This window comes from Bufo bufo, chromosome 3, assembly GCF_905171765.1.
Source record: "Bufo bufo chromosome 3, aBufBuf1.1, whole genome shotgun sequence".
Lineage (NCBI taxonomy): Eukaryota > Metazoa > Chordata > Amphibia > Anura > Bufonidae > Bufo > Bufo bufo.
This window is the reverse complement of record NC_053391.1, coordinates 699,772,417-699,786,659: the sequence shown is the minus strand read 5'-3', so window position 1 is coordinate 699,786,659 and position 14,243 is coordinate 699,772,417. Positions and strand designations below refer to the sequence as shown.

Sequence of the window (14,243 nt, the reverse complement as noted above, 5' to 3'; positions counted from 1 at the left end):
GGAGCGCAGCCTGCCCCCCCCCGCCTGTGCCTGTGGAGCGCAGCCTGCCCCCTCCCCACCTGTGCCTGTGGAGCGCAGCCTGCCCCCTCCCCACCTGTGCCTGTGGAGCGCAGCCTGCCCCCTCCCCACCTGTGCCTGTGGAGCGCAGCCTGCCCCCTCCCCACCTGTGCCTGTGGAGCGCAGCCTGCCCTCCCCCCCCTCGGGCCTGTGGAGGGCAGCCTGCCCCCTCCCCACCTGTGCCTGTGAAGCCTGCCCCCCCGCCTGTGAAGCCTGGCCCCCCCCCCGCCTGTGCCTGTGGAGCCTGCCCGAGCGCAGCCTGCCCCCTCCCTGCCTGTGGAGCGCAGCCTGCCCTCCCCCGCCTGTGCCTGTGGAGGGCAGCCTGCCCCCTCCCCACCTGTGCCTGTGAAGCCTGCCCCCCCGCCTGTGAAGCCTGGCCCCCCCCCCCCCGCCTGTGCCTGTGGAGCCTGCCCGAGCGCAGCCTGCCCCCTCCCCACCTGTGCCTGTGGAGCACAGCCTGCCCCCTCCCCACCTGTGCCTGTGGAGCGCAGCCTGCCCCCTCCCCACCTGTGCCTGTGGAGCGCAGCCTGCCCCCTCCCCACCTGTGCCTGTGGAGCGCAGCCTGCCCCCTCCCCACCTGTGCCTGTGGAGCGCAGCCTGCCCCCTCCCCACCTGTGCCTGTGGAGCGCAGCCTGCCCCCTCCCCACCTGTGCCTGTGCCTGTGCCTGTGAAGCCTGCCCCCCCCGCCTGTGAAGCCTGGCCCCCCCCCCCCCCCGCCTGTGCCTGTGGAGCCTGCCCGAGCGCAGCCTGCCCCCTCCCTGCCTGTGGAGCGCAGCCTGCCCCCTCCCCACCTGTGCCTGTGGAGCGCAGCCTGCCCCCTCCCCACCTGTGCCTGTGGAGCGCAGCCTGCCCCCTCCCCACCTGTGCCTGTGGAGCGCAGCCTGCCCCCTCCCCACCTGTGCCTGTGGAGCGCAGCCTGCCCCCTCCCCACCTGTGCCTGTGGAGCGCAGCCTGCCCCCTCCCCACCTGTGCCTGTGGAGCGCAGCCTGCCCCCTCCCCACCTGTGCCTGTGGAGCGCAGCCTGCCCCCTCCCCACCTGTGCCTGTGCCTGTGAAGCCTGCCCCCCCCGCCTGTGAAGCCTGGCCCCCCCCCCCCCGCCTGTGCCTGTGGAGCCTGCCCGAGCGCAGCCTGCCCCCTCCCCACCTGTGCCTGTGGAGCGCAGCCTGCCCCCTCCCCATCTGTGTGTAATGACCGACGACACGCACAGGGAGGAAAACAGGGAAAGCCCTGCCCAAGGGAGAGGGAAAGGTGGTGACCCCTAACTCACCTTACGGCTGGCACCTGACTGCCCTGACGTCCCTAGACGGGTTCCTCACCCGTACGCCGATCACGTGCCTAAACACTGGCTTTCCCTAAGATGAGCCCTATGTAGTGAACAGGCCGGTGGGATCACTAGTCCGCACCACTGACACTAAGAGGAAAACACCAGGGAGAGGACAGACAAAACATACAAACACATACACCCAGGTGGGCGACCACAGCAGACCACCAAGGTCCAACAGGGATCTGGAGGGTAGCGTACTGGACCAACTACCAGCGAACGCAGCAACACAGCTCCAGAAGGTCAGAATAGATGTCCAGGCAGGAAGCTCTATATCTGGCAACCAGAGAAGTGAGAGAGAGGAATATAAGGAGGTTTGGGAGTGCCGGACAAGGAACAGCTGAGGAGAAGGAGCTACGGATCCCTGAGTGAGCCAAAAGGGTTTGCAAAGAAAACCCAGAAAGCTACCATAAGGAAAACAGCCCTATCTTAAATAGAGCGTGCAGCCAACCGCTGCGACTTCCTGACCCCGGGTATAACGGAGTCAGGCGTGGTCCTCGACACCCTCGTGACACTGTGCCTGTGGAGCACAGCCTGCCCTCCCCCGCCTGTGCCTGTGGAGCCTGCCCGAGCGCAGCCTGCCCCCTCCCTGCCTGTGGAGCGCAGCCTGCCCCCTCCCCACCTGTGCCTGTGGAGCGCAGCCTGCCCCCCCTGCCTGTGCCCGTGGAGCGCAGCCTGCCCCCCGCCTGTGCCTGTGGAGCGCAGCCTGCCCCCCCGCCTGTGCCTGTGGAGCGCAGCCTGCCCCCCCGCCTGTGCCTGTGGAGCGCAGCCTGCCCCCCCGCCTGTGCCTGTGGAGCGCAGCCTGCCCCCCCGCCTGTGCCTGTGGAGTGCAGCCTGCCCCCCCGCCTGTGCCTGTGGAGCGCAGCCTGCCCCCCCGCCTGTGCCTGTGGAGCGCAGCCTGCCCCCCCGCCTGTGCCTGTGGAGCGCAGCCTGCCCCCCCGCCTGTGCCTGTGGAGCGCAGCCTGCCCCCCCCCCCACCTTTGCCTGTGGAGCGCAGCCTGCCCCCCCCCCCACCTTTGCCTGTGGGGCGCAGCCTGCCCCCCCCCCCACCTTTGCCTGTGGAGCGCAGCCTGCCCCCCCCCCCCCCCCTTTGCCTGTGGAGCGCAGCCCCCCCCCCCCCCACCTTTGCCTGTGGAGCGCAGCCTGCCCCCCCCCCCACCTTTGCCTGTGGAGCGCAGCCTGCCCCCCCACCTGTGCCTGTGGAGCGCAGCCTGCCCCCCCCCACCTGTGCGCCTGCCCCCCGACCTGTGCCTGTGGAGCGCTCTCACACACTCTGCTTGCGCTGCATATTATGCTCTCTGTATAACGTGTTGCGCCCCCTGTGCTTGCAGTGAGAAGGTGCTGGGTGTTGTGCACAGTTCAGGCCTCAGTGACCCGGGCCCCGTGCGCTGGCAGCTCGCCCTGTGCCTGCTCGCCGCCTGGTTCATCATCTTCCTCTGTATGATAAAGGGAATCCGCAGCTCTGGGAAGGTGAGAGGTTGGCCCATTACTCCCATCATCTCCTCCTCCTCCTCCTCAGAGTTCTCACCTGCCTCCCTTCTTTGCAGATTGTGTACTTCACGGCCACGTTCCCGTATGTCGTCCTGATTGTGCTCATCATCCGGGGAGCAACGCTGGAGGGCTCGATAGACGGCGTCCGATTCTACCTGTCAGCGGACTGGAAGAGACTGCAGAGCGCCCAGGTACCACCTTATATACACCCACAGAGCGCCCAGGTACCACCTCCACCCTATATACACCCACAGAGCACCCAGGTACCACCTCCACCTTCTATACACCCACACAGAGCACCCAGGTACCACCTCCACCCTATATACACCCACAGAGCACCCAGGTACCACCTCCACCTTCTATACACCCACAGAGCACCCAGGTACCACCTTATATACACCCACAGAGTACCCAGGTACCACCTCCACCTTCTATACACCCACACAGAGCACCCAGGTACCACCGCTACCCTATATACACCCACAGAGCGCCCAGGTACCACCTCCACCTTATATACACCCACAGAGCACCCAGGTACCACCTCCACCTTCTATACACCCACACAGAGCACCCCGGTGTCACCGCTATCCTATATACACCCACACAGAGCACCCAGGTGTCACCTCTATCCTATATACACCCACACAGAGCACCCAGGTGTCACCTCTATCCTATATACACCCACACAGAGCACCCAGGTGTCACCTCTATCCTATATACACCCACACAGAGCGCCCAGGTGTCACCTCTATCCTATATACACCCACAGAGTACCCAGGTACTACCGCTACCCTATATACACCCACACAGAGTACCCAAGTACCACCTCCACCTTCTATACACCCACAGAGCACCCAGGTACCACCTCCACCTTATATACACCCATACAGAGCACCCAGGTACCACCTCCACCTTATATACACCCACAGAGTACCCAGGTACCACTGCTACCCTATATACATCCACACAGAGCACCCAGGTACCACCTCCACCTTATATACACCTACAGAGTACCCAGATACCACCGCTACCCTATATACACCCACACAGAGCGCCCAGGTGTCACCTCTATCCTATATACACCCACAGAGTACCCAGGTACCACCGCTACCCTATATACACCCACACAAAGTACCCAGGTACCACCTCCACCTTGTATACAACCACAGAGTACCCAGGTACCACCGCTACCCTATATACATCCACACAGAGCACCCAGGTACCACCTCCACCTTATATACACCCACAGAGTACCCAGATACCACCGCTACCCTATATACACCCACACAGAGCACCCAGGTGTCACCTCTATCCTATAAAAATAATAATTACTGATGTCCGAAGGACTAATTTACACCTGTTAATCCAGCACCTACTCCAATATACCTAATACTTAACTTTTTATTAGTATGCTAGTAAAACGGATTGCTAACTTAACTATATGTTAAATTCCCAGTGCGTCGCAGTCCTCGCTCCTCTATTTCATTTGCTATGATATTGTACAGCACCCCCTTAGTGTGGGGTACAGGTCACTACTGGTCACCACTGATGCGGCTGGCTGCGCGATGTCATAGGGTCGCGCCGCGCCTGTGCTATGGACTTAGGTTTTTTTCTTCCCTCCACCCTACTACGCATGTCTGTAGACTTGGTTCGCGGCGTTTGGGATTCATCATGCTGCGCTTCTCATAGCGCATGCTCGGGAACTTAGAATATCTATGGGGCCTATTCGCTGCGCATGTCCGTCGACTTAGTTCATCTGCGCTCCGATTACACATGCTGCGCTTCCCACGGCGCACGCTCAGGGACTTTAGATTATAATGACATTGGAGACAAGAAGACAAAGTCCCTGAGCGTGCGCCGTGGGAAGCGCAGCATGTGTAATCGGAGCGCAGATGAACTAAGTCGACGGACATGCGCAGCGAATAGGCCCCATAGATATTCTAAGTTCCCGAGCATGCGCTATGAGAAGCGCAGCATGATGAATCCCAAACGCCGCGAACCAAGTCTACAGACATGCGTAGTAGGGTGGAGGGAAGAAAAAAACCTAAGTCCATAGCACAGGCGCGGCGCGACCCTATGACGTCATGAAAACCACGGGTCAAAGTTAGATAGGCGGAGCCGGTGGGAGGAAGTAGGCCCGGCATTACACCTATCAGAGCCCAACCAGAGGTCCCAACTACGCCCACAGGCGAAACACACATTGATGACATCATCAACGAAGGTCTCATAAGCCATCCGAGAGGAGACACGCTCGCACTCTGCCCTAACCCCTGAAGACGCCAGTCACGGCGAAACGTGTCGGGGGGCAGCGTGAGGCTTCAGTTTTAACACAGTGCAGTCTGCAGCCCCAAACAGCATAAGGGGAATCGCAGCACTGAATATACAGCATGCTGGCAGCGCGCAGCGCGCAGCATCAGTGGTGATCAGTAGTGACCTGTACCCCACACTAAGTAAGGGGGTGCTGTACAATATCATAGCAAATGAAATAGAGGAGCGAGGACTGCGACGCACTGGGAATTTAACATATAGTTAACCCTTTCCCGACTGCAATCTGTATATATACGTGATAGCTGCATATGCCCCGTGCAGCTATCACGTCTATAAACGTCAAGACAGTTCTTTAATCCAAGCGCTGCAAAGCGCTTGGATTAAAGCTTCTGCCCCTGCCCTGCTGCTGTCACGGACAGCATACAGTTCAGTAATGTCGGCAAGGGGCCAATCAGAGTGGCCCCTTGCCGACAATCGATCCGATTGGTTAGTCTGTGCAGACTAACCAATCGGATCGCGGCAGTGGAAAAAATGCCGGTTTCAGGCTCTGATCTGCGCTCTGCAGATCACAGCCTGAAATCAGGTAGTGTCTCTGTGGCCCCCAATCTGTGCCCCCTTCCTGTGCCCCCCGATCTGTGCTCCTCCAACACCCCCCTGTGCGCGCCTGCCCCTGATGAAGTACTAGTTCCCCCGCCCGATCCATATTCATGTAGTCCCTCCCTGATGCGGTCCGCCCCATGCTGTCTCCCCGCCCCTCCTGCCCCAGCCTCCCTCACCCTCAAGGTTAGCCGCCGTACCCCAATACCCCCCCCCCCCCCCATCCAGCGCTGCCCCCGATCCTGTGCCCCCGCTGTGTGTGATGGCGGCGGCTCCATTCCTGAGCCGCCGCCATCAGCAGCGAGTGTCAGCTCTATGCTGACACTCTGCTGTAACCCCATAGATGCCGCGGTTGCAGCATCCATGGGGTCAATAGAGGGAGGGAGCTCCCTCTCTGAACCATCGGGGCTGCAGCGCTGATAGCGGCGCCCGATGGTTGCCATGGCAACCGGACGCTTTGCAAAGGCGTCCGGTTGCCATGGCAAAGGTATCCGGTGCTGCCACCTACAGGGCATCTAATAGTATTATACTTTGCAATGCAAGAGCATTGCAAAGTATAGTACAGCCATCAGCCCCATTGGATCTTCATGATCCAAGAGGGACTTGATAAAAAAGGAAAGTGAAAATAATAAAAATGAAAAATAAATAAATAAATAAAAATGTAAATTAAAAAAAGAAATTGCTTTTTCCTATAAAAAAAATGAAAAAATAAAATACACATATTAGGTGTCACCGCGTCCATAACGACCGTCTCTATAAATATATCACATGATAGACCCAGTCCGATAAACACTATTAAAAAAAAAAAAAAAAAACTGTGCCAAAAAAAGCTATTTTTGTCACCTTACATCACAAATAGTGCAACAGCAAGCGATAAAAAAGGCTTATGACCCCCAAAATAGTACCAATTAAACCGTCACCTCATCCCGCAAAACATGATACCCTATTTAGGACAATCGCCCAAAAAATATAAAAGCTATGGCTCTCAGACTATGGAGACACTAAAACATTTTTTTTTGGTTTCAGAAATGATATTATTGTGTAAAACTTAAATAAATAAGAAAAAGTATACATATTAGGTATTGCCACGTCCGTAACGATCTTCTCTATAAAACTATCACATGACCTAACTCCTCAGATGAACGCTGTAAAAATAAATAAATGAAAGCTGTTCCAAAACAGCCAATTTTTTGGTCACCTTGCCCTATAAAGTGTAATAATGAATGATCAAAAAATCCTATGTACCCAAAAATGGTACCAATTAAAACCTCAACACTTTCTGCAAAAAACGAGCCCTTGCACAAGACGATCGGCAGAAAAATAAAAAACATATGGCGTTCAGAAAACCAATCCAGCAAAATCTGCCTTCCAAAAACCGTATGGCATTCCTTTCCTTCTGCGCCCTGCCGTGTGCCCGTACAGCAGTTTACGACCACATGTGGGGTGTTTCTGTAAACCGCGGAATCAGGGTAATAAATATTGAGTTTTGTTTGGCTGTTAACCCTCAATGTGTTAAATAAAAAAATGCAATAAAATGGAAAATCTGCAAAAAATGTGAAATTTAGAAATTTCATCTCCATTTTCCTTTAATTCTTGTGGAACACCTAAAGGGTTAAAAAAGTTTGTAAAATCAGTTTTGAGTAACTTGAGGGGTGTAGTTTCTGCAATGGGGTCATTTATGGGGGTATCCACTATGTAGGCCCCACAAAGTGACTTCAGACCTGAACTGGTCCTTATAAAGTGGGTTTTGGAAATTTTCTTAAAAATTTTAAGAATTGCTTCTAAACTTCTAAGCCTTCTAACGTCCTAAAAAAATAAAATGACATTTCCAAAATGATGCCAACATAAAGTAGACATATGGGGAATGTTAAGTAATAAATATTTTATTAGGTATGACTTTCTGTTTTAGAAGCAGAGAAATTGAAATTTGGAAAATTGTGAATTTTTCAAAATTTTGGGTACATTTTGGATTTTTTCATAAATAAAGGTGAAATATATTGACTCAAATATATGACTATCATGAAGTACAATATGTCACGAGAAAACAATCTCAGAATGGTTTGGATAAGTAAAAGTGTTCCAAAGCTATTACCACATAAAGTGACGCATGTCAGATTTGTAAATTTTGACCTGGACATTAGGGCATCAATGACCCTTGGTCATGAAAGGGTTAAGTTAGCAATCCGTTTTACTAGCATACTAATAAAAAGTTAAGTATTAGGTATATTGGAGTAGGTGCTGGATTAACAGGTGTAAATTAGTCCTTCGGACATCAGTAATTATTATTTTTGTGGAAAAACACCGCATCCAGCACTAAGGGAAAGTTTAGTTTTACCTCTATCCTATATACACCCACACAGAGCACCCCGGTGTCACCGCTATCCTATATACAACCACACAGAGCACCCAGGTGTCACCGCTATCCTATATACACCCACACAGAGCACCCAGGTGTCACCTCTATCCTATATACACCCACACAGAGCACCCAGGTGTCACCGCTATCCTATATACACCCACACAGAGCACCCAGGTGTCACCTCTATCCTATATACACCCACACAGAGCACCCAGGTGTCACCGCTATCCTATATACACCCACACAGAGCACCCAGGTGTCACCGCTATCCTATATACAACCACACAGAGCACCCAGGTGTCACCTCTATCCTATATACACCCACACAGAGCACCCAGGTGTCACCGCTATCCTATATACACCCACACAGAGCACCCAGGTGTCACCGCTATCCTATATACACCCACACAGAGCACCCAGGTGTCACCGCTATCCTATATACACCCACACAGAGCGCCCAGGTGTCACCTCTATCCTATATACAACCACACAGAGCACCCAGGTGTCACCTCTATCCTATATACAACCACACAGAGCACCCAGGTGTCACCTCCACCCTATATACACCCACACAGAGCACCCCGGTGTCACCGCTATCCTATATACACCCACACGGAGCACCCAGGTGCCACCTCTATCCTATATACACCCACACAGAGCACCCCGGTGTCACCGCGGTTCCTATATACACCCACACAGAGCACCCAGGTACCACCGCTATCCTATATACACCCACACAGAGCACCCAGATACCACCGCTATCCTATATACACCCACACAGAGCACCCCGGTGTCACCGCTATCCTATATACACCCACACAGAGCACCCAGGTACCACCGCTATCCTATATACACCCACACAGAGCACCCAGATACCACCGCTATCCTATATACACCCACACAGAGCACCCAGATACCACCGCTATCCTATATACACCCACACAGAGCACCCCGGTGTCACCGCTATCCTATATACACCCACACAGAGCACCCAGGTACCACCGCTATCCTATATACACCCACACAGAGCACCCAGATACCACCTCTATCCTATATGCACCCAGATGTCACCGCTACCCTATATACACCCACACAGAGCACCCCGGTGTCACCGCTATCCTATATACACCCACACAGAGCACCCAGGTGTCACCTCTATCCTATATACACCCACACAGAGCGCCCAGGTGTCACCGCTATCCTATATACACCCACACAGAGCACCCAGGTGTCACCTCTATCCTATATACACCCACACAGAGCACCCCGGTGTCACCACTCTCCTATATACACCCACACAGAGCACCCAGATACCACCTCTATCCTATATGCACCCAGATGTCACCGCTACCCTATATACACCCACACAGAGCACCCAGGTGTCACCGCTATCCTATATACACCCACACAGAGCACCCAGATACCACCTCTATCCTATATGCACCCAGATGTCACCGCTATCCTATATACACCCACACAGAGCACCCCGGTGTCACCGCTATCCTATATACACCCACACAGAGCACCCAGGTGTCACCGCTATCCTATATACAACCACACAGAGCACCCCGGTGTCACCGCTATCCTATATACACCCACACAGAGCACCCAGGTGTCACCTCTATCCTATATACACCCACACAGAGCACCCAGGTGTCACCTCTATCCTATATACACCCACACAGAGCACCCAGGTGTCACCGCTATCCTATATACACCCACACAGAGCACCCAGGTGTCACCGCTATCCTATATACAACCACACAGAGCACCCAGGTGTCACCGCTATCCTATATACAACCACACAGAGCACCCAGGTGTCACCGCTATCCTATATACACCCACACAGAGCACCCCGGTGTCACCGCTATCCTATATACAACCACACAGAGCACCCAGATGTCACCGCTACCCTATATACACCCACACAGAGCACCCAGGTGCCACCTCTATCCTATATACACCCACACAGAGCACCCAGGTGCCACCTCTATCCTATATACACCCACACAGAGCACCCCGGTGTCACCGCTATCCTATATACACCCACACAGAGCACCCAGGTACCACCTCTATCCTATATACACCCACACAGAGCACCCAGATACCACCGCTATCCTATATACACCCACACAGAGCACCCCGGTGTCACCGCTATCCTATATACACCCACACAGAGCACCCAGGTACCACCGCTATCCTATATACACCCACACAGAGCACCCAGATACCACCTCTATCCTATATGCACCCAGATGTCACCGCTACCCTATATACAACCACACAGAGCACCCCGGTGTCACCGCTATCCTATATACAACCACACAGAGCACCCAGGTACCACCGCTATCCTATATACACCCACACAGAGCACCCAGATACCACCGCTATCCTATATACACCCACACAGAGCACCCCGGTGTCACCGCTATCCTATATACACCCACACAGAGCACCCAGGTACCACCGCTATCCTATATACACCCACACAGAGCACCCAGATACCACCTCTATCCTATATGCACCCAGATGTCACCGCTACCCTATATACAACCACACAGAGCACCCCGGTGTCACCGCTATCCTATATACAACCACACAGAGCACCCCGGTGTCACCGCTATCCTATATACACCCACACAGAGCACCCAGGTGTCACCGCTATCCTATATACAACCACACAGAGCACCCCGGTGTCACCGCTCTCCTATATACACCCACACAGAGCACCCAGGTGTCACCGCTAGTCTATATACACCCACACAGAGCACCCAGGTACTACCTCCACCCTATATACACACACACAGAGCACCCAGATGTCACCGCTACCCTATATACACCCACACAGAGCACCCAGGTGTCACCTCTATCCTATATACACCCACACAGAGCACCCCGGTGTCACCTCTATCCTATATACACCCACACAGAGCACCCCGATACCACCTCTATCCTATATACACCCACACAGAGCACCCCGGTGTCACCTCTATCCTATATACACCCACACAGAGCGCCCAGGTGTCACCTCTATCCTATATACACCCACACAGAGCGCCCAGGTGTCACCGCGGTTCCTATATACACCCACACAGAGCACCCAGGTGTCACCGCTATCCTATATACACCCACACAGAGCACCCAGGTGTCACCGCTATCCTATATACAACCACACAGAGCACCCCGGTGTCACCGCTATCCTATATACACCCACACAGAGCACCCAGGTGTCACCTCTATCCTATATACACCCACACAGAGCACCCCGGTGTCACTGCTACCCTATATACACCCACACAGAGCGCCCAGGTGTCACCGCTACCCTATATACACCCACACCTCTTGCTTTTCCTGACTTCGGCCATCTTTGTGTCTCAGGTGTGGAATGACGCGGCCTCTCAGATCTTCTACTCCCTGGGCATCGGTTTCGGGGGGCTGCTCTCCATGGCCTCCTACAACAAGTTTGATAACAACGTGATCCGGTAAGTGGTGGTGACTTCGGAGCATCCGCTGGGGGTGATAGTTGTGCAGGACTACTCACAGGTTTTATTTAATGAGAAAGGGGCGGGGCTGCAGATAGCGACCAATCAGATCCCAGCTCTCCTTTCTCAGCGCCTGCCCTGATTGGCTGCTGTCGGCCCCGGGGCCACTCTTCCTTTCAGTCCTTGAGGCGGCCCAGATGTAATCTGACGGCCGCTCTGTTCTGTCGCGCAGGGACACTCTGGTCATCGCCATCGGTAACTGCAGCACAAGCTTTTTTGCTGGATTCGCGATTTTCTCGGTGCTGGGTCACATGGCCTGGAAGAAGAAGGTCCCGGTGGGGGAGGTGGCAGAATCAGGTCAGTGCATGTAGTATGGAGGTCCCTCTGTATTGTCTGAGTGGTGGCCATGGCCCCGTGACTGTCCACTGTCCTCTGCCAGGTCCAGGATTGGCCTTTGTCGCCTACCCAGAGGCCCTGGCTCTGCTGCCCGGCTCCGTCTTCTGGTCCATCCTGTTCTTCCTGATGCTCTTTACTCTGGGAGTGGACACTCTGGTAAGTGACCCCCAGGTTCCTACTCCTGACCACCACAAGTCCCAGCACAGAGGACCTGGTACTACTATCCCAATCCTCCTCCATGTCCTGGGTCCGGTAGTACTATCCTAGCCCTGCTCCATGCACAGTATCGGGGTGCACATGGATTTGGGGGGGATCTGGTACTACTATCCCAATCCTCCTCCATGTCCTGGGTCCGGTAGTACTATCCTAGCCCTGCTCCATGCACAGTATCGGGGTGCACATGGATTTGGGGGGGATCTGATACTACTATCCCAATCCTCCTCCATGTCCTGGGTCCGGTAGTACTATCCTAGCCCTGCTCCATGTCCTGGGTCCGGTAGTACTATCCTAGCCCTGCTCCATGTACAGGGTCCGGTACTACTATCCCAATCCTCCTCCATGTCCTGGGTCCGGTAGTACTATCCTAGCCCTGCTCCATGTCCTGGGTCCGGTAGTACTATCCTAGCCCTGCTCCATGTACAGGGTCCGGTACTACTATCCCAATCCTCCTCCATGTCCTGGGTCCGGTAGTACTATCCTAGCCCTGCTCCATGTACAGGGTCCGGTACTACTATCCCAATCCTCCTCCATGTCCTGGGTCCGGTAGTACTATCCTAGCCCTGCTCCATGCACAGTATCGGGGTGCACATAGATTTGGAGGCTCTGGTACTACTATCCCAATCCTCCTCCATGTCCTGGGTCCGGTAGTACTATCCTAGCCCTGCTCCATGCACAGTATCGGGGTGCACATAGATTTGGGCTGCTGATTGCTTCTTCTGTTCTTCTCTCCGATCAGTTCGGGAACATGGAGGGGATCACCACCGCCGTTCTGGACGAGTTTCCGTCTCTGCGGCCCTGGAAGCGTAAGGTGGTCTTCCTGGCCGGACTCTGCTTCTTCTTCTTCCTGATGGGACTGCTGCTGGTTACTGAGGTGAGACGGCAGAACTGCCCCCCAACGTTATAGGGGACACAGAGAGGTGGTGATGCCATAAACCAGCGAGGTAACGGTGAGTGGGGTGAGGAGCCGGGCGTCACTCAGTACCGAGGTGTTATCTCCCCCCAGGGCGGCATTTACTGGTTCACCCTGATAGACTCTTACAGCACCAGCTTCGGACTCATCATCATCACCCTCTTCATGTGTCTCGGGATGGCCTTCTTCTACGGTGAGTTACATGGGGAAGGAACAGGGCCCACAGCAGCACAGAGGATTTCAGGAGAGGGGTGTGCTGATCTTGTGGAGGTCACAGGATGAGAGTTACATAGTGGAAGGAGCAGGGCCCCAGCAGCACAGAGGATTTCAGGAGAGGAGTGTGCTAATCTTGTGGAGGTCACAGGATGATAGTTACATAGTGGAAGGAGCAGGGTACTCCCAGCAGCACAGAGGATTTCAGGAGAGCAGTGTGCTGATCTTGTGGAGGTCACATGTTAATAGTTACATAGTGGAAGGAGCAGGGTCCCAGCAGCACAGAGGATTTCAGGAGAGGAGTGTGCTGATCCTGTAGAGGTCACAGGATGAGAGTTACATAGTGGAAGGAGCAGTGTCCACAGCAGCACAGAGGATTTCAGGAGAGCAGTGTGCTGATCTTGTGGAGGTCACAGGTTAATAGTTACATAGTGGAAGGAGCAGGGTCCCAGCAGCACAGAGGATTTCAGGAGAGGAGTGTGCTGATCTTGTGGAGGTGACAGGATGAGTTACATAGTGGAAGGAGCAGGGTCCCAGCAGCACAGAGGATTTCAGGAGAGGAGTGTGCTGATCCTGTGGAGGTGACAGGCTGAGAGTTACATAGTGGAAGGAGCAGGGTCTACAGCAGCACAGAGGATTTCAGGAGAGCAGTGTGCTGATCTTGTGGAGGTCACAGGGTGAGAGTTACACAGTGGAAGGAGCAGCACAGAGGATTTAAGGAGAGGAGTGTGCTGATCCGGTAGGTGGTCACAGGGTGAGTGTTACACAGTGGAAGGAGCAGCACAGAGGATTTCAGGAGAGGAGTGCGCTGATCCGGTAGGTGGTCACAGGGTGAGAGTTACACAGTGGAAGGAGCAGCACAGAGTATTTCAGGAGAGGAGTGCGCTGATCCGGTAGGTGGTCACAGGGTGAGTGTTACACAGTGGAAGG

At 54.5% G+C, this 14,243-nt stretch overlaps 1 protein-coding gene across 1 annotated transcript in view; it reads left to right on the top strand.

Moving 5' to 3' along the window:
- LOC120996628 (sodium-dependent proline transporter-like) overlaps positions 1 to 14,243 on the top strand; it is a 31,414-nt gene that overhangs the window by 13,495 nt on the left and 3,676 nt on the right. Inside the window, exons 6-12 of the mRNA XM_040426682.1 lie at positions 2,710 to 2,848; positions 2,926 to 3,060; positions 11,472 to 11,575; positions 11,808 to 11,932; positions 12,015 to 12,127; positions 12,927 to 13,061; positions 13,194 to 13,293. Of these exons, the coding sequence (XP_040282616.1) occupies positions 2,710 to 2,848; positions 2,926 to 3,060; positions 11,472 to 11,575; positions 11,808 to 11,932; positions 12,015 to 12,127; positions 12,927 to 13,061; positions 13,194 to 13,293 (851 nt within the window). The remainder of the gene's footprint in view (positions 1 to 2,709; positions 2,849 to 2,925; positions 3,061 to 11,471; positions 11,576 to 11,807; positions 11,933 to 12,014; positions 12,128 to 12,926; positions 13,062 to 13,193; positions 13,294 to 14,243) is intronic.